The sequence below is a fragment of the Ischnura elegans genome, chromosome 3 (assembly GCF_921293095.1).
Source record: "Ischnura elegans chromosome 3, ioIscEleg1.1, whole genome shotgun sequence".
Classification (NCBI taxonomy): domain Eukaryota; kingdom Metazoa; phylum Arthropoda; class Insecta; order Odonata; family Coenagrionidae; genus Ischnura; species Ischnura elegans.
This window is the reverse complement of record NC_060248.1, coordinates 21,554,608-21,582,497: the sequence shown is the minus strand read 5'-3', so window position 1 is coordinate 21,582,497 and position 27,890 is coordinate 21,554,608. Positions and strand designations below refer to the sequence as shown.

At 39.7% G+C, this 27,890-nt stretch overlaps 1 protein-coding gene and 1 long non-coding RNA gene across 5 annotated transcripts; one reads left to right on the top strand and one right to left on the bottom strand.

Moving 5' to 3' along the window:
* Positions 1 to 2,821: 2,821 nt before the first annotated feature.
* LOC124155548 lies at positions 2,822 to 27,564 on the top strand. Of its 4 annotated transcripts, XM_046529462.1 has the most exons (7): positions 2,958 to 3,043; positions 6,188 to 6,319; positions 6,435 to 6,533; positions 14,006 to 14,149; positions 23,577 to 23,836; positions 25,912 to 26,016; positions 27,322 to 27,564. In XM_046529462.1, the coding sequence occupies exons 4-7, from the start codon at positions 14,037 to 14,039 to the stop codon at positions 27,438 to 27,440; spliced, it is 597 nt and encodes a 198-aa protein (XP_046385418.1). In that variant the 5' UTR covers positions 2,958 to 3,043; positions 6,188 to 6,319; positions 6,435 to 6,533; positions 14,006 to 14,036; the 3' UTR covers positions 27,441 to 27,564. The 4 variants fall into 4 exon arrangements, 3 of the variants coding, with proteins under 3 accessions (XP_046385417.1, XP_046385418.1, XP_046385419.1); XM_046529461.1 differs by lacking the exons at positions 6,188 to 6,319; positions 6,435 to 6,533 and having other exon boundaries at positions 2,822 to 3,043; XR_006864200.1 differs by lacking the exons at positions 14,006 to 14,149; positions 23,577 to 23,836; positions 25,912 to 26,016; positions 27,322 to 27,564 and adding an exon at positions 7,846 to 8,081.
* LOC124155550 lies at positions 9,813 to 14,019 on the bottom strand. The gene is made up of 3 exons (XR_006864201.1): positions 13,912 to 14,019; positions 11,608 to 11,703; positions 9,813 to 10,022 (listed from the first exon to the last, which is right to left on the bottom strand). It is a non-coding gene; the product is annotated as an uncharacterized LOC124155550 (long non-coding RNA).
* Positions 27,565 to 27,890: the final 326 nt, after the last annotated feature.

Below are 27,890 nucleotides of genomic sequence, written 5' to 3'. Positions count from 1 at the left end.
CCAGCATACTGCTCGTCGAGGAAAATCAGCAGGGAGTTGACAGCAACGCGTAAATAGATTGCATGACTTGTAGTGTAGCCTACTAACCTATGTAAAACTTACTGCATGTTTCTGAATTTCTATTCTATATTCTATTTCTAACAGCATATAGTAGTATAGTTTGTTATTATACGGGACGTTTTTTGGACGGTGTGGTGTGCATGTGGGAGTCCAAATGCATGCTGGTGATTGATCACCCCCTGCCAAACACCCTAGAGGTGGCTCGCAGGGTAATTTGTAGATGTAGATGTAGATATACTTAATACCCTGCGAGCCACCTCTAGGGTATTTGGCAGGGGGTGATCAATCACCAGCATGCAGCATGCAATTGGACTCCAACATGTAAGAGCAGTGTCTTTTCTGACGAAGTTAACCATATCTTGCGGACGCCAACGTACTACGGAAGATCAGATCATATAAATAAAATAAGAGAGATAGATTGCAGAACAGACAGATTCCGAATGTCATTTTTTCCACGATCAATAAGAGATTATAACGGCAGCAATAGAACGCGTAAATAGATTGCATGACTTGTAGTGTAGCCTACTAACCTATGTAAAACTTACTGCATGTTTTTGAATTTCTATTCTATATTCTATTTCTAACAGCATATAGTAGTATAGTTTGTTATTATACGGGACGTTTCTTGGACGGTGTGGTGTGCATGTGGGAGTCCAAATGCATGCTGCATGCTGGTGATTGATCACCCCCTGCCAAACACCTTAGAGGTGGCTCGCAGGGTAATTTGTAGATGTAGATGTACACCACACAGTACAAAAAACGTTACGGATACTAACAAATTATACTACTATATGCTGTTAGAAATAATTATAAAATTCCTAGGAGACTATAAAACGGGCTAAATCGACAGCTCAAGGACTCGATTCGTAACGTATTCGTTCTAGTTTCCCTAGTGAAGCCTGGTTTATTTCCAATTTATTTCAGTGCAGCCGATTGTGAAGTAACTTAGAGAAATCACTTCGAACTAGGGTATCTTGACTTTCTGCAAGGGCACTAGTAGAGCATATTGGTAAAAATGTTCGTATGGAGACAAGGTATTGAGGGAGGACTGTTTGTTAGCGTGATATTTCAATTGAGAACGGCGGCGTTAAAAAAATCAGAGCCGATCCTGGTTAAATTTTCGGGATAATTAAATTGAAGACTGTTGAATCGTTAAATTTACTCCAGAATGTTTTTTTTTAATCCGCAGTAAATATTGCGAATCTACGCAGAATATCAACCATAAACCCTTATTAGCCTTTGTTTCATTAAAACCCTGAATAAATAGTCTTGTTTTTTTTACCAACCGTTGGCTGATTTTAGTTTTCCATGATAGTTTTACATTTCATTGTTGTCTTGCTTCTACATCTACATAATAACCTGCGAGCCACCTCTAGGATGTTTGGCGGGTGGTTTTGCATCTACATCAACATCTGAATAATACCCTGCGAGCCACCTCTAGGGTGTTTGGCAGGGGGTGAAAAATCACCAACATGCAGCATGCAAGAGGACCGTCACATGCACACCACACGGTCATAGAAATATTGCGCACACTAGAAAAATATGCATGCTTATTCATAAAAATAAAATTGCTAATGGTTAGTAATTCTTAGAGCAAATACATGTAAGGTTAGAACAATGAAAAAACATGCAATGAGTGATCCTAGCGGGCGATGCCATTAATCCTATCAATTGACACAACGTTGCTATCCTTAATGGTACGAAGGAAGAATGACATTTTAAAAATCTACATAATACCCTTGACAAATACCTCTAGGGTGTTTGGCAAGGGGTGACCATGCATAGAGCAGTGCATGTTATTTGGGGACTCACACCACCTTCACGAATATTTTCCTCTTATTTTCATTAGAATATACATATTTTCGATGATAATGTGGGGTACCTATTGCATGCTACATGTTGGTGATCATACGACCAACCACGACCACAGAGGGTACATGTTTTTTACTCCCGATAGTCGAGTGCTGCAGGTGGCTTGAAAGCTGTTATATGTAGATTGTTAAATCAAGATTTGAACCTTAAAGAAACTTTATGCCTATAAGAGTGCGCAAAATGTGTGCACCGTAATCGAAATCCGAGGCAACCTTGGCACCGCAAATTTAGTATAATTATGGGACATTGAAAATAATTAGCCAATTAAATACTTTTAAGGAAATTTTTTAAAAATCCTTGATTAATTTTCCTTTTAATTGTTATTTAATAGAATATAAATGAAATTTCAACCGTAGCAAACATGTAAACATACATAAGGAATCGCTTCACGTGGGAATTTGTGAAATTTTTAATCTTAATAACGAAATAATGTAGTAACCTCCACTCTTTTCCAAGCTCCATTTCCTAAGAAATTGCACAAAGGTGCCGCTGAGTCGATCGATATTTAATTAAGTGTGGTGTTTGCTAATGTGTTTCCTCGTGATAAATTTACGCAAACGCTGTTGTCGTTGTCAGCCAACGAGACCCCTCTGATCCGACACATGATCTGAGTCTTTGCCATTTCGGTTTTACAGAAGATAATGCGCGCGTTAGTAAAAAAAATCTCCTCAGTTTTGGACAGCGTCGGCAACCGAGCGACGCGAACGACTTCCCCCCAGCCGCGGCCGTCCGAATTTTGGCGCTCGTAAAAATCCTAGCATGAACTTTCACCCCGCAGCGCCGCAGCAGCGCACTCTCGCGGCGAAGCCATGACAGAGCGAAGTTCAAGGCGGGGGCCGGTGCGGCGATATTTTTGGAACACGGCGAGCGGGGAAACTTTCCAACGAAATATTTAGCCCATTGCAGTGTTGGCAGCCCGCGCAGTCGCGCCGAACGCAGCGAGGAAGACGGCAGCTGCTCTCGATCGGGAAACGCGCGGGTGGCGATGGCTTGAATTCACACGGGCTGAGATGGAAACACAACGAACGGTGCGACCGGAAGCGAAGGCCGGCGAAGCGCTGCTGGACATAGTCGGTCTCCTCCCAGAAGAGGTTGCCACTGACATCCTGAGGTAAGCATGCGCCTCCGAATTTCGTTTCTACTACGTGCTGCTCGGCCGTGTGTGACGTCTCAAGCAAGGTGAATCGCATGATCAGTTTCCATTCGGTCGTTCAGGGGCAGCAGTGATGACAGACCCAATAAATGGACACGGGCACCTCCAGTTATAGTGAAAGTAATAGAGCTTACCAATTCACCATCCCTCTTTCCATCATTTGTTACTCTCGCGTTTTCCATCCAAGGACGCTTATTAAAGTATACTGCTAGCAGTCAATGCATGGCAGCGAATACGCTACATCTACATAATACCATGCGAGTCGCCTCAAGGGTGATTGGCAAGGAGTAGGCCTTAAAACATCTCTAAAGCCTACACCCTCCAACATCTAATCATCCCTCCTCACTGCCAAACACCTTAGAAGTTGCTCCCAGGGTGTTATGTTAAAGTAAGGTGTTTGACAAATCACCAGCATGTAATTGGTACTCCAAATGCGAAATACATTGCAATTAAATCCAATGATAATTAAGACAGAGAGATTTATATTGCCACTCTTCCCTCGTACTATTGGGTGGGACTCTTAAGTTATAATTAATGGCTCCACAAGACGCATGAGGCTAATTGGCAAATGCACTTCGTTACATAAAATGTCATTCTTCCCTTGTACTATTGAGGATAGCAACGTTGTCTCAATTGATAGGATTAATGGCGTCACTCGCAAGGATGACTCATTGCATGTTTTTTTCCATAGTTCTAACCTTTCATGTAGCTATTTACTATAGGAATTACTAACCACCAGTTTTTTTATGTATAAGCATGTATATTTTGCTAGTATGCGTAATATTTCTATGACTGTGCGGTGTGCATGAGGCGGTCTTCTTGCATGCTACATGTTGGTGATTGGACTTCACCTGCTAAACACTCTACAGGTGGCTCGCAGGGTATTATGTAGATGTAGATGTATTGGCCACGCGCAATAAATGTAGATGTATTGGCCACGCGCTTGGTTGTCAAAAACATGTATCAAACATTCTTGCAGGTGGTGTGAGCTCCCGCCAAGCATGCATTTATCCTTGCAATACGGGACTGTAACAAAATGACACTAAGAGAGAGATAGACACGAAGAAAGCTAAAATATGCCAAAAGTATGCTTTGTGTTTCCTCATGTTAGCAAACATAATTTACAAAATTCGAAACTGACTCGAAATTATGAACCCAATTACATGAAAAATAATTGCAGTGGAAAAGGAAAGGATCTATGTATCTTCGTATTTTCACACGTAAAATCTCTAAAATTGAAAAGCATAGCTGTAATAATACTGGAGTTCCTAGTAGGAGTTCCCTAGTAGTAGTTCCCCCTGCCAAACACCCTAGAGGTGGCTCGCAGGGTATTAAGTAGATGTAGATGTAGGAGGTTGACCGGTCATGTGATCCGGCCATATTATTGAATGACAACACCTTTGTGTCCACTTTCACATAATGCGTCACCACGCAACAATGCGCGAAATAGGCAAATGTCTAATTGTTCCGAGTAAAACTCTGCATCAGGAAGATTAAAGCGATTAGCAAATTATCCCTCACGCTTCAATTATAATGTTTGTTAATTTTCCAATAATATATTTGTCTTAGTGTTTCCTTCAAAGCAAATATCGAAAACAATGTAACTTGAAGCATTCGTGGAACGTAATGAGAAGAAGGGATGGTTTAAATGCAAATCGAGGCTTTTGGCAAGGGTGCAACGCGGCCCCGATCCGGCCAGTAACTAGGCCGCGGCACCAAAGTAAAAACGCGTCCTTTGTGTTCCCCATGAAGCGCAGCATAGTCAGTGTAACTTCATTTTGAACGTATACAATTGCATTAAACTTGATGTCGTCATAATTCTCCGCGTCCATAACAACGTGAAAATCTCTGGTAACAGACGCTGGCCATTATATTTTTGCAGCCTTATTAGCGCTCGTAAGAATGAAAATGTTTGCCAAAAAATGAGGAAGAGAACTACGACAATTCAAAGTGGCGTATTTTCTAACAAAACGGTAAAATTACAAAATGTTACATAACTTTAAAAAACAGACCATGCTATCAGTACCTAGGTACCTAGTCTAGGGTATAGACATTCCTGGTTAAATAAAAACACAGTACTATTCCACAACCTTATATTTTTGCAGTCTACTAGTTTCAACGTTACAACGTCATTATCAAGACTAACTGAGAAAAGCATACAACATCCAGCCTTATATATGCTTTTCTCAGTTAGTCTTGATAATGACGTTGTAACGTTGAAACTAGTAGACTGCAAAAATATAAGGTTGTGGAATAGTACTGTGTTTTTATTTAACCATGAATATCTCATCGTTCCACCAAGTAACGCCTAAATCTGTTGATTTTATAGACATTCCACTATATCATAGAGAAAGAATATACTTACTGGTTGACAATACCAATAATTTGCTATGCCATGATCGGTATAATTTACGTTTTTATTTGCAGAAAAATTTCTCGGGTTTTCCACCGGTTGATGTTCTCCATGTCTCCCAATTTTAATACGCTTTGTTTTAAAATGCCACTTTTAGTAGACCTCATCCGTAAGAGCACATACTCCATCCAAAGATGTACCTGTACGTGTGTTTAATTGTAGTACCCCGCTTTGTTATTATAATTAACAAATAGCACTATAAAATATGAGGCCGGATATAAATTAATTCTGAAATAAAACCACGCGACACAACGATTCAGCTGTCACAAAGGCTCATATACTCACGGCTAGACCCGAATCGGACGAGGAGCTAATAAATATTTCTAATAAGCAAATAATTAAAGTTATTCTCATCGACCATCTTCACGACGTACTTACTGTAATATAAATACCGAGTCGCTGTTACCCTTATTAAAGATAAATTATGAGAATGAAAGGGTATTAAAGGAACATATTTTTAGGCCCTCTAGTTAGGGCTCCATTTCTCTAAGGTAAGTAATTAGAAAAAATAAAACTCGCAAAAAATGGGCATATATTACCACGGTCAGTTGCCAGTAATAAAATCAACACAATCTTATTATCATAGTTTGAAAATTACCCCTAAAGTAGCACGACGTGCACGATAAAACAGATCAATCCAAAGTTGCATATACGGTTGTGTATTCATTAAAAAAATACTTCATTTACAGGAAATTGGACGGCGAATCATTATTCAACGCAGCCCGGGTGAATAAGAAGTGGCTCTCCCTCATCAAATCGCATTCCGAATTGCAGAAACAAATTTGGTGCTTCCTCAAAGCTCGACAGAGTGAACCGAAAAGGTATTGCTTTTATATCTTGCCTATTTCATCCCGAGATACTGCGGAGAAAGAACGACATTGCTTTATTTTATTAATTGGGACCCAATTTTACGTGAAATAATCGATTTAATTTCAGGATAACCCTTATCACGTACGACCTTTGGGACCTAAATGACTGAATATTCTGGTTCTGTAGAGGTGTCATACTTCTTGTCGAGGCACCATTCGAAAAAAGGTGAGTTCACTGCCTGTTGACCCTCCTTATAAAGAAATAGACGTCTACAAGAATCAAAAAGTTTACATCTTTCGTTAAAACCATAGTTCAGGTGTCTTCTTCTTGTCTAAATATGACGATACGCACTGAATCCCAGGCCAAGAAAATAAATTATTCCTATGCTGTTTGATATGACGTATTTCATAGCAAAACGGCTAAAAATGGAAGCCAAATGACTGAAAATAAGCATTAATAAAATTCCGAGGAATTTATTTGAACATAATTTACTTTCATAAATTTTCTACATTTCTAATGGAGTATTTCATCCTGACGGAGTATTTCAATTTTATCGATCTATTTTAATTGCAATATCTAATAATTATAATTATTAATGAAAATTATTAAAATCAATTTTAAACTGGTCAACTGATTGGTAAACTTTCTTGGTCTGTTAAATATTTTCCAAATTTTCAGTGGATACAGTGACAGTGGCTCGTTAATCATTACATTTAGTGCCGATTTCTATGTAGCTTAAACAGTAAAGATGCCCGTATATTTCCGTTTTACGATCCGCCTCTTTCTTCCAGAGCAATACGTGGCGACAAATTAACGCCCTTAACCCTTTCACGTATGAAATGATGACGTCGACGACTCCTGCCGAGGGTGTAACCCAATCTCAGCTACTCCTGGGACTCGCGCTTCCACTTATTGTTAGCGCCTTCATTAATTATTTCACATTCGTGTGGGATTCCCGCCCTCAATCAGCGGTTATATATGAATTGCTTAGTGAGCATACACTCAAATGACGTCACCACCTCATAAAAAAGGGGCAGAAATATTCGTGTTTTTTTATGTAAAATTATAAAACAGTGGATGAATGAGGCAACTTATTATTCCCTTCCATCTACCGAGTTCCTTCAGAGAACTGCAGTTTCGCCTCTGAATGAATGGCTCCACTGTCCTTGTATATATCAGGTTGACTTGCATCTACATCTACATCTACATCTATCACTTGAAAGCATAACTTTTAAAAACATTACGGAATGTGCGAGCTAGAATGCGGGTACTTTTAGGCACAGTTTTGTAATGCCTGGCTAGCGTTAACCGGAAAATGATATGGTCGTCATCTCAGCTTGAGAATATGCCAAATATATAGCAAAGCACTAGCATAACGTTAGGTTAGTCTTTAGGTCATAAATGGAAGAATTCTTTAACTTCGATTTGCATTCTCCACAAAATTTCAACTAGATATTATAAAACCGGCCGCTAATGGCACTTCTGAATCTTGTCTTTCAAGTTTAGTCATAAAAGTTTTCAACCTGATTTTCCACAGGTTGTACAATCCCTATCCCTTGGGATTGCGCGATGGACAGCGGCACGAGAAGCCGTTCAATGCGGAGTCACCAGTGGAGAGGACCGCTTGACCTTTTCCCCGAAAAAATGAGGAAGAGGTCAACATCGCAGCAAAAACATCGCCACAGTATGGGGCAAACGATTCGCAGTATTTTCCTCTTTCGTCTTAACCCCACCGCAGTACATGCCAATAAAGTTAAAATAAAAATCCCTCAACCCCGCAGTTTTATTTCACAAATAAAATAATCGCATGCAAAACGCTCAAATATGAGATAGCAGCCCTCATGAAATTTTTAACCCTTTCGTGGAGCGTTCCGCAGAATATTTGAAAATATGTAGCAACTCTCGCAATGCTTACAATGAAAGTTCTGCATGTATATGAAGATAAGGTGTTAAAATGTCTGTCCTTAGAATGCCAAACGTTATGAGAATGATACCGATTCACAAAGAAAACTAATGCTGTATTAACACGGTGCACGCATTACAACTGGATGCATTTTTAGACTCAGTACAGACCGTTAAAAACTAATCCTGGCCGCCTGAATAAGTTTCTATGAGTTTTTGGAACACTTGAATAGTATTCAAGTTCATTGTAACATCACTATGACTCATGAGTCCAACTAATTCTTTTGGCCATTAGCATTAGAGAAGAAGCCTTAGTTTCTAGAGAAATTGATTACACACAGAGTACAAAGCTATGAAAGCATTGGCTTGAATAATTCCTAAACAGACGTGAAGATAAATATACTTAAGATATACACCTATGTATCGGCCTGCTAGCCATCGTCGTCATCTTCACGATGATCCACCCACATGAAGATGGTCTTGGGCCGGTGTGATGCCGCTCCAAGCTCCAAACATATTTACAAAAACAGAAACTATCCCACCCACCCCCTAACAAACAGCCTTACTCGTTCTTCACAAAATACCATTAGCACAATCTTCCTGGCTCACTTCGACCACCCTTGGCCTTGGTCGCAATCGGTGCAGTGAATTATCTCAGTGAAAATCCCATAACCATTTTCTGAGCCTAATCTGAAGACCGCAGTGATGCCAACTTATAATGGAAAAGCCCTGACGATAGTGAACCAGGAATACAAACCAGCTATGTAACAGGCTCCCATACTACTTGGTCTTGTACGTAAAGGTAACTAATGAGATATCCCAGGTTACCATAGCTACACACTACATTTTCCCCACCCGGTAATTACCTAAACATGCATAATCTGGTCCCCACTCTTCGACCTATTTGGCAGAGATACATCTACATCTACATAATACCCTACGAGCCACCTCTAGGGTGTTTGGCAGGGGGTGATCAATCACCAGCATGCATTTGGACTCCCTATATATCCCTAAGATAGCCCTACGAAGTACAATTAGTATGATTCCCGCTAGTCCAGCTCTACATCTACATAATATCCTGCGAGCTACCTCAAGGGTGTTTTGCACTAAGCGGTTAGGGTTTAATGAAACGTGTAAACCTTCCAATTTTTACATTTACATTAAACTCTGCGAGCCACCTCAAAGGTACGTGGCAGGGGGTGAGTATTTATCCCAATATGCACTCAGCAACTTGTAAGTGACCCCTGAAATGTGATTGCGAATGCAATCAGCTCTCCCCATGCATGGAAAATTCGTCCCGCTACCTACCACAGTAGTGTTGCACAGTTGGGCATGCATCACAAACAGAGGGCACGCAAGAAAGCTTCGTACATCGGCCATGTAGAACTACTGGGTATATTACTTGGTGATAACTAAACTGCGTAACGTACGACCATTTTTGATATCTCGGTAAATTCTGCTGGAGCATATAGCTTTCTCGGGGATGATATTTTTTAACCTCTCCTTTCTCGTAACTACTTCCCTGAATTTTTGTCACCGTGTGATCAACCGGATTATCTAGTGGCAAAGGAAGGACATATTCACATTTTATACAAAAAAATAAATAGGTTTTATTGGAAAGTGTGGTACAATCAGGACAAAATAATACTACATCACCCATTAAATAAAAGCAAAATACACAACTAAGCAATGCATGAGGATTGGCAAAGCTCTTCAACCCAAGACGCCAAGAGCTCGATCCTTCTTAATCGGTCCAGTCTCAGTGTGTGTAAAGGCATTTCCCAAAAAGACCACGGAAAATGAACCTAGCCACTGAAACAAAAGAGAAATACTTTATCTCAACAACTGAGGATGATGGTAAAATACCCATTACAACTCTAGTGCAACTTTGTTATAATTGATAAATGTTTGATTATGCAATGAGCAATGGTTTATATATATGATTTAAATGGCTTCGAAGGCTCGATAACGGATTGCGGATCACGTAATAATGAATACCTGGTCAGAGCTCATCGTACCTCATAAAGCAATTGATGGTCGCTGTGAGAAGGAATCGATTATACATCAACAAAATTCCCGGCGAACGACCTCTAGGGTGTTTGGCCGGGGCTGATCAATCACCACCAACCTGAGCAACTTCTGAAGCATTCTCTTCTGAGACACATTCCCTCGTCTCCACAGACAAGTAGCATTTGACAAACGTACTACAGCACTATAGCGCGAATTTTTCAAGCTATCCATCTCGAAGCCAAACCAATGTAAGTATATTCAACAACGTTTACATAGCTTGCTTTAAGAAAATTTTCTGCTGACGCGCCCCCTAAATCAAATATCCGAAATAGCGTATGGATTACATTCTTGGTATGAGGACAATTAAAAAAATGTCCCTCGATGTATTCAGGATTGCTGGCATTGTCAGTGGATTAGGACCAACTGACCTGGACGGTAATCCGAGATAAATTTACCTCAATCTTCCACCAGGAATCAATAAAATCCTCCACACCTCAATTTTTCTCATAGCGTATAACGTGGTAAACAAAATAAGGGAATAAAATTTCAACGATCCGCAATATCCAACACGGGAGGAATGCTTGCAGAAGCGGAAGCGTGTATCGACTGTCCCGAGGAAAGACAGCCTATATTACTCCTGCAGTCATCTTACACCAAGTAATTTCGTCTGTCTTCTACAGTTTCTATTGCTACTTATGTATGAATACTAACCTTGTAAGTTTCAAATTACTTTTAGTACCGATGTCCAATTCAGACACTTTACAAATTACTTATCCCCTACTTTTTATCGCATCAGAATTTTCATGCATTAATCTCTCTGAGTTCCTACAGAAAATAGGAGCACAAAGGAGCATAATAGAAATGAAATTGTGGGTTTTACCCGCCAATATTTTGCAAATTTTGTCAGTCTCTCAATACAATGGAATTACGATGCCTAACACTGGAATAAAGCCTATAAATTTCTCATACAGACACTTTGGGAGAGATCTTGGACCTCATAGATCGATTTATATGCATGGGAAATGAATGAAATTCTGAATATTTTCCTCCAAAAATGCAAGTCGAATTAAATTTGGGTGATCAAGTACTCGAACTTTCATGAAAATTTAATCCATTCAAATGGTGTTATGCTCAAATTCGAATTTTCCTAAATAAAAGAAATGTTCAATTGCCATAATGTGAAGGCCCAATGTGGCATTCCTTCCAAGCAGGACGGTGCTCGTCATTCCATGTAATTGCATTTTTTGAGGAGTTTAAATTTAAGCAGATAAATTTAAATCCAAAATGACAAATGGTAAATTGAAGTTGTGAACATAGCACAGTGATGTTGTTACTGTAGAATGCTCTGAATAGGAAAGAGTCTTTCTAGTGATGATCACCCTCATACCTCTGCAGGTAAGTGTCCTCACCAGCACGAGCGTTCCGCCGACCGTGTGAGCCCAATGACCAAGGTTCCTCTCGGTGAAACCGTTCCCAGGACACCCTGTAGAAGAGATGTAGTAAAAAAACAATTCCCACGGGTAGAGAAATACAACAGGAGCAACAACCAAGGAAAAACACAATTCCTCTATCAGCGGGTAATTAATGTGGAGCAGAGTATGTTCCTAAGTGGTTACAGGAATAAGATTCACAATTTAAATCCTTAGTTTAGGGGAAACCACGGATGAGCAACAACGTGCCTTTGCGAGGAGCTTTTGCAGTAAGTAGTTCAGGTTTTGCCGAGTTTTTTAGGAAGTGCGTTTATTACCTACACTCAACTTTGAACCAGACTCAAATGGTGGAAAAACTAAGTTAATAATATAAAAATGTTGGCTACCTGATTGCACAACTTATCGCGTCAGTTTGTCAAACTTTGAATTTGCGCATAGGTAATCATTCGTGAGACGCTCTCCGAAGTTAGCCGTGTATTGCCATCCGCTAAGTACACTAGTGTTATCGTGCCCCCCTGTCAAGTTCCCTTGATATGGCCAGGAGAATGATATTGGTTTACATTGATTGCTCCCACGACATGAATTTCATTTTTTGTTTTTGTTATTATAAGTTGTTTATGACCATGTGCTGTGTATTTGGGGATCCTGATGCACGCTGGTGATAGATCGACCCCTGCCCAACATCCTAGAGGTGACAAGCAGCGTATTATGCGGATAACCTGGAAATCAATGCAAATACCCCATTAGAACATCTCCCTCCCTCTCTCCCTCGTTAGGCCCTATTTGGAATACTCTGCCGGTGTTTAGAACCCTCATGAAATAGACTTAAAAAGAGAGTTAGACGTTAGAACGCGGGCAAAGAAAAGCTGCAAGGTACGTGAAAAATCGTTGCGATAGCCTTGTTAGTGACCTGTTAGATAAACTCGGATGGGAATCTCTGTCAGACCGTAGATTGAAAAATAGACTAGCATGTGGTAGTATAATTTGTTAGTATGTGTAACGTTTTTTGGACCGTGTGGTGTGCATGTGGGAATCCAATTGCATGCTGGTGATTGATCACCCCCTGCCAAACACCCAGAGGTGGCTCGCAGGGTATTATGTAGATGTAGAAATAAAACAAATGAATTGGTCTTCAGTAGAAGATACGATGGCCTACCTGATTGTTGGAAAACGCAAACTTAAGCAGGTGAGTTCTTTTACTTGGATACACGGCCAGATTTAGGATGTGGGTGGCCCATTTTGGAGGGAGGCCCACTGTTTTAAGGTGTTGCAATTTGTAACGTATTACCAGGAAATGCAAGTAACACAATTTTCTATTTATTAATGTCAATTTGACGACTACATCTTTCTACGAGCGACAGGGATAGGCCGACGATGAGATACTTAGAGTGACGGAAAGAAGGACGTGTAGATATGAAAATTATTCAACCGGTGTGATCTAAATTTTATTAGATACAACGTTTTGTGACATACTTTGTGGTATTCCATTATAAGTTTTCTTGGATATTTCACAATTACCACAAATGCCACTACTTTTTTACTTAACGCGACCCGGGTTTTGATGAGTTATCATCATCTTAAGGCGTAAATTATGATGTATTTATCTTAAGGCTGAAAAGATATATCCCGGTATTACTTTTTTATGTATCGAAACTCCCTTGTGTTCGTTGACAATTCCTTTTTCAGAAATCCGATACACCGTTACATGTCCTCTTTCATTATTCAAATTATTTAAATGTGGAGTGAAGGTGGTGAAGGAGTTGTGATTTTATTTTTATACAACTTCCGCTGACTTCCCCTACAACCATTGAAGTTGGTGGTGGCGGAACATGCAGCCTCAAGGCACGCAATTTTAATATGAAAAGGGCTCGGCAATCAAGCAGTGGGCGAAGAAATACTAGCACAGTGACGCCAATTACAGACATCATTAAGTGCTACATGCTGGTGATTGATCATCCCCTGCCAAAAACCCAGAGGACGCTCGCAGAGTATTATGTAGATGTAGGTGTAATTAAAATGCTAAAAAATATTACAACGGACTGGGAAATATCGAAAATGAAGCCGTATTAGAACTTCTTAAATTTAAAGATATGCCCGGAGACAAATTTCGTATACTGAAGGACATTTTAATTTTTTAACAAGAAAATAATTTTACATTATAACGAACGCAAGTGCTTGTCGGCTAAAATAAGAATAAAAACACGATTGGAAATATCAGACTGTGTTGCGCTATAAATATAACAGGCAACCGTGATAATCACCAAATCGGCGATCCGAAGCTGGCGCAGCGCGAATACCACGCGCGTGTGGCTCCGTGTAACCGAAGTCGTAAGCCACTTGACCGTCCTTCCGCAGGGTGTTCCTTAGCCTCTGCCGCAGAAAGTACATGACCCGGGAGCGGAGGACGGGGTCGGAGCGAACCAGGGACATCCACTGCCGGCTCACCGCGGCACAGGACACCAAGGTGGGCGGATCCAACATCCTGATTGCAAGTGAAAGGTGAGGAAAATATTGATATTACAATGCAAAGGCATTTCATTTCAAAATTAATTTACAGGAAATTATAGAATAAAAGTAAACTTGACATTAAAGGGAAAGCAGTCGTGATGGTATGAAATAGGAGCATAAAAAGTAATAAGACATAAATATTTTTAAAGAGTGAATTTAACAGAGAAACAGAAATCAGAGGCAGTTGTATGAAAATTATGCGTACACGGAGGATGCCATTGCATAAAAAATTACATGACACATATTACTACTATAATGGCTGAGAGCTTACGAGTCAAAATAATTAAATATTTGTCTTTCGGGTGTTGGATGGTGATTTTCGTTAATATAAGACGGAGAGCCTAAGAGATCACTATTCCATTCGTAATAACCTACACCTGTCACGGATTTATGATATGTAGTATTTCGGATTTGCAGTCCATAGAGATATTGTGGATCAATCCTGATTGCAACATGTAATAATTTAATTTTAGTTGGAAAAATCGGCAAAATAGTGGTGTTCTCGCTGATTGCAAAGGGAGCACAAGCAAAAAGACATCGTGATTTTGCGCCTTGTTTTTGAGTCAAGCCATGAGAGTATTTTCTGGTACGGAAATATACAATCATCCCTCCGTAAGTTGAATATTGTATCGGACCCAACAGTTTAAGAGACGTTGAAGCTTAATATTACGTTCGAACATTAAATCATTAATTATCAAGTTACAGACATCGAGGAGTTGAAACTTGGAAAAATTATAACAGAATTAGATTTGTTGTCCAAGGACTGCAGGCCATTAGGAACATAAAATGCATGAAAAAATTTTAATTAACACTACAATAAAATAATGCATAATTAATATACTAAAATAATATGTAATTATTAAACAAAATTAAAATATTTCAACTGAATAAATTCAAAATAATATAACATATATAGTAAATAAGTAACAACTAATTTCACTGATGGCTATAGCTGCACGAAAAACTCAATCACTAACAATGCACTGCATACAGTATATGATTCTAAATGTCATGGTGAAATGGCACAATAAGAAATAAGACCCACCTGCTTTAATAAATATTAGCAGATAGTAGCCGAGAAGGTTCTGTATATAAATAAAGGATTCAAGTTGCGTGTCAATAATATACTTCATACACGTGTGAAAATATATATCGTTTATATATTTGAATATTTCGACCATTTATTAGCACTGTATCAAGTATTCGTATCAAGTAAATGAATTAGCTAAGAGAGCTGCATAGCGATAGACCAATTATAGTTCCGCGGTGAATTCTGTCGTAGTGATTTATCGTCCGTTATTTAAAGCCTTATCGAAGCATAATGAATGCAATACTGCGCTAATTGCGTCAATGAAAACATTTTTCTTACCTGAATATGTAAGATGATAATTCCGGAGGAAGCTCTCCAATCACGTCCGCATTGAAAGAATACCCAAGAGCTTGACACTGCATGTACGACAATAACGTTTGGCACTCCATTATTGAAGAGTTGCTAAAGGCAATGAGAGGGAGCACACTCAATAATGCGACTCCTCAGGGGTTGTATGGACGAAGAACGAAGAGCAGCAGAAAGTCTCTCGGTGATAGCGGACACCACGAGTTTCCCTCCCCGAGATTACAGGGTCCAGGAGGGCAGGGCAACATACAGCCCATCGAAGAGAAAGGAAACTTGAATGGTCAGGGGATGGGTAGCGTCGTGCTATGCCCCGCGCGTGTATGCATACAATTGGTTGGAGATAAAACGACAAAAAGCTATGATTCGTTCTGTAATTCCCTACTCCTTGCTCCTAAATTTAGCCAAGAACAAGACAACCAAATTTTTGGAACTATTATATGAGTTAAAATTAAGAAAAAAAGCTTTAAACTACTGTTTGACTCCTAAATGATAAGATATAGGCTATTTTGATATCAAGGAAGAAAATTAAAATGATATTTTTGACAGCTTTATTGTATGTATTACATAATTTACACTTTTTAAATCCCCAAGTAAACAAATGCAAACCCGAAACTCCATTTTAAGACATTGTAGAATTCCCATTGGTGTTAATACTATTGACAATTTTACTACGACAATAAAGATAAGAGAATATAATCCTAACTAAGCTGGTTAAAAAATCGCAGATGCCACTGACAAATAAATGATTGTTATCACCAGGATTTCAAATACTGCCTTTTCATATGCCGCCTACCTAGAAAAATAGATTGAACCTATTACGTAAATTCAAGGGCAGTTCATTTTCATCTTCATCTACATAATACCCTGCGAGCTACCACCAGGTTCTTTGGCAGGGAGTGATCAATCACTAGCATGCATCTACATCTACATCTACAAATTACCCTGCGAGCCACCTCTAGGGTGTTTGGCAGGGGGTGATCAATCACCAGCATGCATTTGGACTCCCACATGCTCACCACACCGTCCAAAAAACGTCCCGTATAATAACAAACTATACTACTATATGCTGTTAGAAATAGAATATAGAATAGAAATTCAGAAACATGCAGTAAGTTTTACATAGGTTAGTAGGCTACACTACAAGTCGTGCAATCTATTTACGCGCTCTATTGCTGCCGTTATAATCTCTTATTGATCGTGGAAAAAATGACATTCGGAATCTGTCTGTTCTGCAATCTATCTCTCTTATTTTATTTATATGATCTGATCTTCCGTAGTACGTTGGCGTCCGCAAGATATGGTTAACTTCGTCAGAAAAGACACTGCTCTTGAATTTATCTAAAAGGTTTAGTCTATTTTTCAATCTACGGTCCGACAGAGATTCCCATCCGAGTTTATCTAAGAGGTCAGTTACACTAACAAGACTATCGTAACGACCTTTCACATACCTGGCAGCTCTTCTTTGCACGCGTTCTAACTCTGTTATTAAGCCTTTTTCATGAGGGTCCCAAACACTGGCAGCGTATTCCAAATGTGGTCTAACAAGGGAAAAGTAGCTAATTTCTCTCACTTTGTCGTCGCACTTTCCTAATATTCTTTTAACAAAACCCATTTTACGATTAGCTTGACCGGTTATTTCTCGAATATGTTTATTCCACGATAGATCATTATTGAGTCTAACCCCTAGATATTTCACAGATTCAACTGCCTTTAACTGCGTGCCCCGAATGACATAGTTACGCTGTAGGGAGTTATTCTTCTTCCAGAAATTCATTACGACGCATTTTTCCAAATTTAATTCTAACTGCCAAGCATCGCACCAAGCTTGGATAGCAGCAAGGTCATTCGTTAGTTCATCTATATCTTTGCTGGAACGAATTTCTCTGTAAACTACAGCGTCGTCTGCAAATAATCGTAACTTACTCTGCACTACTTCGCCAATGTCGTTTATATAAAGAAGGAATAGGAGTGGGCCAATGACACTACCCTGAGGAACGCCAGAAGTCACTCTAACCTCATTGGAGACTGCACCGTCTAATACTACTCTTTGGACGCGGTCGCTCAAAAATTCTCTAATCCAGGAAATGACATCTTCGTCTAGACCATAAGATTTCAGTTTTATTATTAACTTTCCGTGGGGTACTTTATCAAATGCCTTTTTGAAATCAAGAAAAATCGCGTCTACTGGAATGTTGTCTTCCCCGGAGACTAAAATATCGTGGGCGAAAAGCGCTAACTGAGTTTCGCACGATCTGCTTTTCCTGAATCCATGTTGATTTCCCATTAATAAGTTTTGCGCGTCTAGGTGTTTCATTACCGAGCTGACTACGATGTGTTCAAGGACTTTGCAAGAGATGGACGTTAAAGATATCGGCCTGTAATTAGATGGCTGTTCCTTGTCTCCACTTTTAAATATAGGCGTTACATTAGCGATTTTCCAGTCATTAGGTACTTCGTGTTGCTTGATGGATTTACTGAATATTAACTGCAAGTAGGGGGCAAGTTCTGAGGCTAGTTCTTTATATACGCGAGAAGGGATTTCGTCTGGACCAGGTGATTTATTTGGACTAAGCGATTTCAATATATTTTCTATTCCGAGCGTACTAATGTCAATAGCTGGCATCTTACGTAGACAGGGATTGTCATCGGTCTCGGGTGAGTTTTCGGAAGGCTCCGTGAAAACGCTCTTAAAGTAGGAATTTAATAAATTGGCTTTATCGTAACTGCTTGTCAACACATCTCCATTGTCGTTTCTCAGCGAACATACGGTAGATCGTTTACCTTGAACTTCCCTAACATATGACCAAAATGCTTTTGGGTTATCCTGTAACTGCTCTACTAGTGCTTTTCTTTTAAAATTCGTGAACGCATTCCTGAACGCTTCCTTCGTGGCGGCTTTAGTCATCCTATATTTTTTAATTATTAGCTCGCGTTCATTAGCGGATAAATCCGTGCTGACTTTTTTCATTTTAGCATGACACGCTCTCTGTCGCCTCAATGATTTTCTCACTTCCGCGTCGTACCATCTCGGTTCGCTGCCTTCTTTTACTATTTTACTAGGGATGTAGCTATTTATTCCCAATCATTATCATGAAAAAATGCAATTGGATTGCCACATGCATGCATAGCATTTTATTATTATTTTTAACGGCATATGGTAGTATAATTTGTTAGTATACGTGACGTTTTTTGGACCGTATGGTGTGCATGTGGGAGTTCAATTGCATGCTGCATGCTGGTGATTGATCACCCCCTGCCAAACACCCTATAGGTGGCTCCCAGGGTATTATGTAGATGTAGATGCACATCACACGGTCCAAAAAAACGTTACGCATACTAACAAATTATACTACCACATTCATGCAAAGGCAAAACTTGCCAACTACTCCTTAAGTTTATCTGGCAATAAAGCTAGAACACACAAAACATGCTGTTCGAAATAATAAGAAAATTCAGAAACATGCATTGAGGTATCCATAAGTTAGTTGGCTAAAATACGAATCATCTAATCTACTTGTGAGTTCCAAACTTTCAACGCTGCCGTTATAATCTCTTATTGATCGTGGAAAAAAACATTCTGAATGCATCTGTCCTACAGTCTATCATTCTTATTTTATTTATATTATCTGATCTACCGTAGTATGCTGGCGCAAGTAATATTTTCCGACGAAGTTACGTATATCTTACGAACGCCAACATGCTTCGGTAGATCAGATCATAAAAATAAAATATGAGAGAGATATAGGGTAAAACAGATAATTTCACAATGTCGTATTTTCCACGATCGATAAGAGGCTATAACGGCAGCGTTTGGACTTACCACGAAGTGAGTTGACTTGTAGTCTACTAACTTATGTGTTCCTGAAGGCAAATTTCTGAATTTTCCTCGTATTTCTAACGGCATCTTTCAAAGGAATGGTATCTACATCTACATAATACCCTGCGAGTCACCTCTAGGGTGTTTGGCAAGGGGTGATCAATCACCAGCTGCAGCATGTAATTAGACTCCCACATGCCCGCCACACAGTCCAAAAAACGTCACGCATACCAACAAATTATACTACCATTTTCTGTTAGAAATAATAATTGAATTAAGAAATATGCATTAAGTTTTACAAAGGTTAGTAGGCTACACTACAAGTCATCTAATTTATTTATGAGATTATCTAATTTTTCATATTCTATCACTACCGTTATGATCTCTAATTGAACGTGGAAAAAAAGACATTCTGAACCTGACTGTCCTATAATCTATCTCTCTTATTTTATTTATATGATCTGATTTTCCGCAGTACGTTGGCGTCCGCAAGATATGGTTAACTTCGTCAGAAAAGACACTGCTCTTGAATTTATCTATAAGGTTTAGTCTATTTTTCAATCTACGGTCCGACAGAGATACCCATCCGAGTTTATCTAAAAGGTCAGCTACACTAACAAGACTATCGTAACGACCTTTCACATACCTGGCAGCTCTTCTTTGCACGCGTTCTAACTCTGTTATTAAGCCTTTTTCATGAGGGTCCCAAACACTGGCAGCGTATTCCAGATGTGGCCTAACGAGGGAAAAGTAGCTAATTTCTCTCACTTTGTCGTCGCACTTTCCTAATATTCTTTTAACAAAACCCATTTTACGATTAGCTTGACCGGTTATTTCTCGAATATGTTTATTCCACGATAGATTATTATTGAGTCTAACGCCTAGATATTTCACGGATTCAACTTCATTTCATTGGGTGCCTCGAATGATATAGTTACGCTGTAGGGAGTTATTCTTCTTCCAGAAATTCATTACGACGCATTTTTCCAAATTTAATTCCAACTGCCAAGCATCGCACCAAGCTTGGATAGCAGCAAGGTCATTCGTTAGTTCATCCATATCTTTGCTGGAACGGATTTCTCTGTAAACTACAGCGTCGTCTGCAAATAATCGTAACTTACTCTGCACTACTTCGCCAATGTCGCTCATATAAAGAAGGAATAGGAGTGGGCCAATGACACTACCCTGAGGAACGCCAGAAGTGACTCTAACCTCACTGGAGACTGCACCGTCTAATACTACTCTTTGGACGCGGTCGCTCAAAAATTCTCTTATCCAGGAAATGACATCTTCGTCTAAACCATAAGATTTCAGTTTTATTATTAACTTTCCGTGGGGTACTTTATCAAATGCCTTTTTGAAATCAAGAAAAATCGCGTCTACTGGAATGTTATCTTCTCCGGAGGCTAAAATATCGTGGATGAAAAGCGCTAACTGGGCTTCGCACGATCTGCTTTTTCTGAATCCATGTTGAGTTCTCAAAATGTTTGTGTACTTGAGATATTAATTCCGAGCTGGGGAATCGATGCAACAACCTTTACTATGATGACGTCGCATGTACTCCACTACGCCACCGCGACTTCAAGTATGGCATGCCGTAAGGCATGTTTTGAATGTTCTAACTTCTTAGGCAGATTTCCCTCATGAGAAGTCGGTAAATTTTGTCTTGGATTGAATATGGAAGTGTGCTTTGGTGGTGTGCGCAACATTTTTATGAGCGTGGTGTTCATGTGGGATTCCTCTTGCATTCTGGTGACTAATCACCTCCTGCCAAACACCCTAGAGTAGGCTCGCAGGGTATTATGTAGATATAGATACATGCCAGCGACATTATCTAACTGAACGCAGGCAATAGTCAAGCAACACTGGTCCTTCTTCCTTTTAATATTAACGCGATTTCTGTTCGCAGAATCTAATTTCTAATTTTCTGTCCCCGATATATTTAAAATGTCATCCATTGGTCATAATCATCGACTCCCTAATTTGAAAGTAAATATCCGATATCGCCCGGCAATCGTGTGCAGTGTGCATATCTGCCATTATCCAGACGCGAGATTAATTTTCTTTAACACCTTATTTTGGGAAATTTAGTATCGCAAAAAAATTAGTAGCCTTTCCTTGAGTCACTAGTAAAACCCAGGAAAATAGTTGGACGAACTCCTACCAGAAGTCACGGCCCAATCCAATGCTGTGGAGGGTCCTGGAGAAGTGGGCGCTGGGGGAGGGAATGCAAATGGTTTAAGCGGTTGGCCGTCATTTTTTGAAAGCTGACCAATGACTAATAGGACAATCCCTGGGGGGAGGGGTAAGTGCATTTCCCTTAGGTCTCTTAAACTTTTTGCAATATAAATATCGTGCATTAGAGTCGTGAAACGACTAGTATCATCAAGCCTAGTGACTGCTGAAGAGGGGAGAAGAATATGGACTGTTTTACACGTTGTGTTTCTGGAGTTTGTGGATCGACGACTGAGGCCCAACCCTCTTTTGATCTTCTTACTACTCTACCTCCAGAACTCACCTGTACTATACTAAGGTAAGCCTCAAATTCCATTTAATCCACATTTATACCATTTTAAGCACTTTCTTGCTGTTTGGAATGGTATTACTTTCACGTGATTCATATCTGATAAGATAGCTTAATACTAGGTGCGAGCACCTAACAAGAATGAGATGACAAAAAAAACATGTATCTGCTTACTACACTTAACTAGTAACCTTACTATTAATTGCTGAATTCTTAAACACGAATGTGTGTATATTTTTGTCGATGAATCCCGGTTTAGTCAAATATCATTCCATGGCGAGCTTCATCCTTTGTGTATATAATTTTTAAAAAACTTTGCAGTTTCTTGAAATTCATCTATGACTGATCAAAATATCAGTATTTCCAATTTCTTTCACGCATCGCCAAAAGAGTTTCACGAGGTTTTTTTCCTGTCGTAAATCTACCTCTTTCTACTTGCCAGTGGATAACAGTCATTTTTATGCACGTGGAAAAAAGTAACCTCAATTATAGCAAAGTTACACATGACACTTTTGTGATCTCTTATGATTGGCGTGAAAAATAAATTTTTATTCTCCTCGTTCTGGAATGTTTCACCCACATTACGTGAGCTTTCGAGCTGCGGCAGAGAGCAGTTACTACAATCAGTGAAAGCTAATCCTATCCAATTATGGGTACCTGTCATTGTGGTAGCACCGTCATATAGTTTTGAGGTTGTTGGACAGAGGGTGGTGCGCAAGGCATCCCACGATGTGAGGGTCTTTTACCTGTTGCGTCGTCTGAGTAGTGGTAAAATTATATTGGAATGCATGACAAATAAATATGAAATAGGCCGCAGAACAGAGAGATGAACATTTTCATTATTTTCTAATTTTTCGGTTAAGGAAATCAGCAAGTTATTCACGGCTCGCTAAGACGACAGATTATGAGTTCTTCTTATCACGCAAGTAAATTTTTTCTTTCTATATTTTTACCGCGCCTTATCATTTTTAAGACGACAGAATACTTGCATAATCTCTTTTGACATATTGCCGCGCCTAACAACGCTGCATCAGTTATAAATAATTCACTGCAAGCCACCTCCAGGGTTTTTGGCGTTGGTTTGGCCATTATTGTTTATTGTAGAGAGAATATCACCATTCCGCCTGTAATAGAACATAAATAACTCGGGAATCAGTCGATTGCAATTGACAATATCCTGATGCTTAAGTCATTTAAATATGCATAATGCCCTACGATTCACCTCCAGGGGATGACCACATACACTCGTATAGAAGAAAAAACTTCACAACGGATAGTAATTAATTTAGTTTAGTTAACGAAATTTTAGCACGATGAAAAAAGGCAAATCTGTAATATGTCGTCCTAGAGAGCGACAACACTTCTTTTCTTAATCAGGACACTGCTGCTATTCCTAATAGTTCGAAGAAAGAGTCTTAAATTAAATATATCTTTAAATTTTATGTATCATCTTCCTGTGATACCTCCTACGACAGTGAGACGCGATGGTAAAAGAGTGCGATATTTTCCACATGTCCGGGAAAAAATTTTCTCCGAATTTGCTAAGACATTCATCCTATATTTCGCTCATGTAAATATTTCCATTATGCATTCGTAGATAAGTATGTAACCGTAAGTACACGGCACAGTTTGATGCGTGATGCCATCCCTATTTCAAATGCACAGTTCTCCTTTCTTTCAGGATGCTGGATCCTGCCTCCCTATTGTCGTGTGCCCACGTGAACAAGCAGTGGTTGGCGTTCGTCCGGTCTGACCCTTTGCTGCGGTCGCGGGTACATCGTCACATCCGTCGTCAGCGGAAGGCCGTCAGCAGGGCCGGCGAGAGGTTGGTCAGCAATTGCCTTGTCCTCACTGGTGGCGCCGTCAACGTCTACGTTTACCAGTACGACGTTGGCTCAGCCTACGGCTGGAGTGACCGGGGTGTTCCAGAGCATATGTGGGGTGAGTTTCATATAGTAGGGTGGTTTCCTATTATTTTTTTATAGCCTAAATCGAAAGATTATTACTCCTGGAGTACGAATTTCACACTTTTAGATTTTTAAATGGCGATATCATTTTTTTCGATTAAACGAAAAGTGAAAATTTTCAAGCGCGCGAAAACGCGACGGCCAAGTAGGAATGATGGGAAAAAGTCCGTTTGACGTATTTCTGGTTCCCCCTGCCGCCTTGTGAGGTGACCTTGGGGCGAGGCCTGAGCGCTGATACGACGCAGGCGGCTAGCAGGTAGCTGAGTACCCTGATAGCTGGTAGCGCTTGGCTTAAATAAGGATTATTATTCCCCTATCTAACAAAGGAAACTTTGTGAACTTAGGTATTTTTAATGTGTGATTCTTAAGAGGTGTTTCCCTGAGCTCTGTGCCTCATGCATGCATTAGTAATCTCAGACGATCTGCTCGTATCTAAACTCCTATCTACTCGTATAGAAACTAGGTCCCTGTGAGGTCACTTGGAGCGGAATCGCATTGGCGCCAATCTGGCCTTTTTCAAATGAGGTTAAAATTGAGCGTTGCCATTCTTCAGAACTGGGATTTCTAAAACTAAATAATTTGTACATTATGAATACACTAATGGTGGGTAAGGAATCGCAATCATTGCATTTCGTTTTCTTTGATGAAGGAAACTATCCTATCCTCTTCTTTGGCAGTGAGAACTCCTCTTCCCCAGTGGACGCAACCTCATCCACCCGAATACGATACGGATATATGGATGCTGGACTTGAATCGTTGGAAAGTTTACAAACTTAGTTTTATACTATTTAATTTTGTTTAATACTGTTTCGTACGTACAGTTGAGCATAAAACATCTTTCTTGCATTGTCTGGGCTTCTAATGCGTTTCCATCTGAGCCAAAAAACTGTCGTAAAGAGCCGAATGATTTCGCATCCTTGGTGAGACATAACCCCTTGCACATAATCGCGAGGGGTTGCGCCGGTAGGTAGCCGAGTGCGTTTTTTAAATCCTCACCCCTGCTCGCGTGTAGATGCTGCTGCTGATGAATAATTTCCCACTACCGAGATCTGGTGATGTGAAGGGTTATTTTGTACAATATTTGTGTTAAATCCATTACAATTCGGATGGGAATCTCTGTCGGACCCTAGATTGAAAAATAGACTAAACCTTTTAGATAAATTCAAAAGCAGTGTCTTTTCTGACGAAGTTAACCATATCTTACGGACGCCAACATACTACGGAAGATCAGATCATATAAATAAAATAAGAGAGATAGATTGTAGAACAGACAGCTTCAGAATGTCATTTTTTCTACGATCGATAAGAGATTATAACGGCTGCGATAGAACTCATAAATAGATTGCATGACTTGTGGTGTAGCCAACTAACCTATGTAAAACTTAATGCATGTTTCTTAATTTTATTATTATTTCTAACAGCATATAGTAGCATAAATTGTTAGTATGTGTGACGTTTTTTGTACTGTGTGGTGTGCATGTTGGAGTCCAAATGCATGCTGCATGCTGGTGATTGATCACCCCCTGCCAAACACCCTAGAGGTGGTTGGCAGGGTATTATGTAGATGTAGATCTTCCGTCGCCTAAGTGTCCAACATGCCAAACACTCTGGAGATGCATGATGACTGAATCTCATGGTTCGTTCATTCGAATAAAATATTTCCTTCTGCATCCTCCTATACTCTTTACACATTATTTCTGGGCCGTATAGGAGGGCGTACCCAGGATCATAACTAGGGGGGGGGGAAAGCCATGGGATTTATGAGATAATTTCCTTGAAAAAATAGTTTTATTTTAGTTACATACCTTGTACTAATATATATATCATTTTTAGTGGGTTTAAAGAAAATTTGTTGAATACTTTCTTTTCAATTCAGTGCTGATTTTGCTTAAAGAGTTTTGCGATTTTTGCTTCTAGGGGGGGGGCTCCCCTCTCTACCCCCTCGTTGGGCACGCCCATGTGCGTATATTTTCTTATTTTTAATTTTCATACCCTATATTTATCTTCACATGGATTTCTCTTGATAACTGTCCTGTCTCTTTACTGCAGATATAGCCTCCGTTCCTCCATTGATGCCAGTGCCACACTGCTCGCCACGAAGGAGACTAAACCCTGCATCTACTTTCCATACTTTGAAGGACGCCATGAAAAGAAGTATGTACTTCTTCAATCTCTTAGTATTTTCACGCATGTAATCAGCTGTTATTCAGTGTGGCACCCATATAAGCTTACATTATGTGGGTCCACAATTCGGACACTCTGTATCCGAGGAAAGCTCCAGTCAATTGGGTATATCCACGTCATTTCCGATGTACTTTAAAGGGCAGATTGATCATGAAGGCTATGCCAACCAGTGTATTCTATTAAAGGACCCGTTTATTTCGAAAGGGATAATGAAATATTAAGGGCAACGGAATTCCTGTCTGAGCCATACGTGTAACACGCGGATATTTATGCGTCACATCGTTTTCACTTCATTCTCGTAGCCATCGTAAGATATGGCTATCTTTTGATTTTAAATGCGAGTGTCAACAGTTGCCTGAAGTTGAGAATAGGAACATCGAAAGTAATAGTTTTCGGCTTTTAGATACCTCCACATATGATGTCACATTTATTTTCTCGCGTTGTAGTATTTTTTTCCTCCAACGTTTCGAAGTCCAACATATTCCTCGAAACGTCGGGGACAGTGGGCATTTTCAATCGGCTGGGATCCTGAGGAAATCTTATGTTTTACTTGGTGACACTTCAAATTTCAGATTTTATGGAACGTTAAAGTACATCTATATCTACATAATACCCTGCGAGCGAGCTTGGTAGGGTGATCAATCACCAGCATTTGAACTTCCACTTGCATACCACACGGTCCAATAATCGTCACGCATACTAAGAAATTATATCACCACATGCTGTTGGAAATAATAATAAAATTCAGAAACATGCATTACATAAATTAGTAAGCTACACTAGAAGTCATCTAATCTATTAATATGTTCTATCGCTGCCGTTATAATATCTTATTGACTGTGGGGAAAAAGACATTCTGAATCTGTCTGAACTACATTCTATCTTCCTTATTTTATATATATGGACTGATCTTCCGTAGTTTGTTGGCGTTCGTAAGATATGGCTAACTTCGTTTGAAAATACACTGCCCTTTAATGTATCTAAACGGTTTAGTCTATTTTTCAATCTACGGTCAGATAGAGATTCTCATCCGAGTTTATCTAAGAGGTCAGTTACACTAAAAAGACTATCGTAACGACCTTTCACGTACCTGGCAGCTCTTCTTTGCACGCATTCTGACTCTGTTATAAAATTGTTAAAACATCTCGGCAGTTTTGAGTTTCTGAATTTATTTAGCAGCATATTTTCATGGAATAATGAGGGTGTCATTTTCAACCTCCTATTGAGGAATTTCCACTGAACACTTCACTAATTACCTTCATTGTTTTTTTCCAGGATTTCTGGGCGCGCCCCAGTCTCCGCCAGCAGAGACGGTGCGTCGTTCGACCGCGAATGCCTCACCGGGGAGGAGGCGACCAGCCCGGGGCAGGACGCTTTACGTCACGTCGCTGTGAACTAATAGACAAGGAGGAAAATTCGTTGGATCGACACATTTTAATCGTATTTTATTTAATGACGCCTATTTATTTGCTTAAATGCATCGTAATGGATAATAAAATGTTTTTTTTAACTTTTTAAGTGGTGCTCTTATCTTACTCTCCTGCAATAACCTACTTCGCTCCTATTCTTCACTGTTCGTGGCTCGTCCTCCCTTTTATTACTACTGGTCTTACGTTTTGAGTAGATTTTGTACACGCGAGGGTGGTAAACGGCCGTGAAGCATATGTTCTTCCTTGAAGTGTAATAAAATAACAAAGGGTGCTCGATTTGGGGTTAGTCAATACTCAGGATGTACAATGGTGCGATACGTGGCATTATTACCTAATTAACATTGAGAACATTCGTAGTAGAGACTTTTGTAAACACGAGGAAATGGTAAAACGTTGTGAAAAAAGGAAATGTTC